Below are 1,745 nucleotides of genomic sequence, written 5' to 3' on the forward strand. Positions count from 1 at the left end.
ACAGTTTGCCTTATTGTAATTCAGAATGAGCCCAAGGTCTAAAAACGAAACACACACAACATGAATGTCGTTCTACAGGTTTATTGCATTGACTTTGCACAAGATCAACAGAGCGATATATATGTATATATACTACACACTCCACACACCGAGCCATGCTGTGACTCCTGTGTCGTCCTCTATCCGAAACAGAAGTGTCTCTGTCTACTGGATCATGGCGCTGCACAACTCTGCGTCCTGGTCGGTGGAGACCATCTTGGCCACGTTGACTCCGATGGAGGACAGGATGGCGTGCAGCTCCTCGGTGGTTTCCTCAGAGAGGGTGGGCTCCCTGCTCAGGATCCAGGAGAACTCCATGCGGAACAGGCCGAAGTCGGTGCAGCCGTAGACCAGAGAGTGACCCTCGTAGTCAGAGGAGAGCACCCAGTAGGGACCGGGAGGGGAATCTGGAGGGGATACAAGTCGGTAGAGTCAAGGCTGCTGGGATGTCTGAAACACAAGTCACCGGTTTTAATGAACGAGTGAACCTGAAGGTAAAAACTGCAATGAATTAGACATCCTCACTTTCAAAGAAGGAGACCTCCAGCTTGGCAGGCTCGGCGGGGTTCTTAACCTTGGCAGAGCCGGCGATAGAATTAGTGGTTCCGTCCTTCCTATAAAGGATGAATGAAACATGAAAGACTTCAAATGAAAAGAGGAATTTATATGAGAAAATCCTTTTTTCTATTCACACATTTGGAGTCTAAATGTGTAATTTTCTCTAAATCTACTGATTTCATAGATAAAGGATAAAAAATCTGTCTCTGCGTGAAACGTCGTGCACACAAAAATACAGCATTTACACTGAAAAGTCATATTCCCAGGTCTGTGGACTTTACAAGGACAGAATAACTGGAGTTGTGGAAATCAAATTCCACAAGTCTTGGAATAAATGCAAACAGATACTCACAGCAGCTCCCTGTTCAGGACCCCGACGACTCCTGGGCTCTTCAGGCTGTAGGTGGCAGTGCCGCACTCGCCTTTCTGGAAGGCTGTTGGGAGCTTCATGATCTCATACCACCTACCCACGTACTGCAAGTGAAATACAACATATCACAGTCGAGATGCTGAATATGTATCTGTTGCAACTCCGGGCTGATTGCTGATAATGGCAGTTGCGGGAATTGGGCATTTCTCATGTGGTGCAGAGTTTTAATATAATAGCAAATGAACGATAAGGAATAAACTCTGAGTTTAGTATTCACCCTGGTTGCATCAAAGTTGGCCTGAACGTCAGGTTTGGGACATTTGCCGAACTTGATGCTCTGAGCGCTGGCTGCCAGGACAGACAGCAGAGTCAGGGAAATCACCAGCATGGTCTTCATCTTATCAATAGGATCTGCAGAGGAGAAAACACACAGCGCAATTACAGAGGCAATATCCTGCTGCAGAGCTCAGGGAACCAAACATCTGTATAGAGAATCCCACAGGGAAGAACAGGAGACAGGCACAGAAGTGGACAGAGGCAGAGTTGTGGCTGAAGCCTGCTTACCTGAGTTGACAGCTATAGAACCTGTGTGCAGGATGTGAAGCTTCCCTGGGTCTTATATAGATCGAGGAACCTGGAGCTTTATCGCTGATCACATTCCTGGGCCCCTCCTCTGTGTTTTCAGGACAAACGTTTGTGATGTGTGAGCGCTGGCACCTGTTCAAATGAAGACCCTGTTCAAACATGCCTCCCTCCATTGACAGGTCAGCGATGGTAT

The 1,745-nt window shown here is 47.3% G+C and overlaps 1 protein-coding gene across 1 annotated transcript; it reads right to left on the reverse strand.

Moving 5' to 3' along the window:
- Nucleotides 1–204: 204 nt before the first annotated feature.
- LOC128455016 (apolipoprotein D) lies at nt 205–1,364 on the reverse strand. The gene is made up of 4 exons (XM_053438644.1): nt 1,245–1,364; nt 950–1,071; nt 565–653; nt 205–446 (listed from the first exon to the last, which is right to left on the reverse strand). The coding sequence occupies exons 1-4, from the start codon at nt 1,362–1,364 to the stop codon at nt 205–207; spliced, it is 573 nt and encodes a 190-aa protein (XP_053294619.1).
- Between the last annotated feature and the right edge of the window lie 381 nt (nt 1,365–1,745).

The sequence above is a fragment of the Pleuronectes platessa genome, chromosome 13 (genome assembly GCF_947347685.1).
Source record: "Pleuronectes platessa chromosome 13, fPlePla1.1, whole genome shotgun sequence".
NCBI classification, from domain to species: Eukaryota; Metazoa; Chordata; class Actinopteri; order Pleuronectiformes; family Pleuronectidae; genus Pleuronectes; species Pleuronectes platessa.

Excerpts from the sequence above, each read along its gene's own strand:
- LOC128455016 (XM_053438644.1), bottom strand. The coding sequence starts at position 1,364 with ATGAAGACCATGCTGGTGATTTCCCTGACTCTGCTGTCTGTCCTGGCA. Across the intron at positions 1,072-1,244 it reads CCAACTTTGATGCAACCAGG|TACGTGGGTAGGTGGTATGA; the intron begins GTGAATACTAAA and ends TTTCACTTGCAG. Across the intron at positions 654-949 it reads GTCCTGAACAGGGAGCTGCT|GAAGGACGGAACCACTAATT; the intron begins GTGAGTATCTGT and ends CATCCTTTATAG.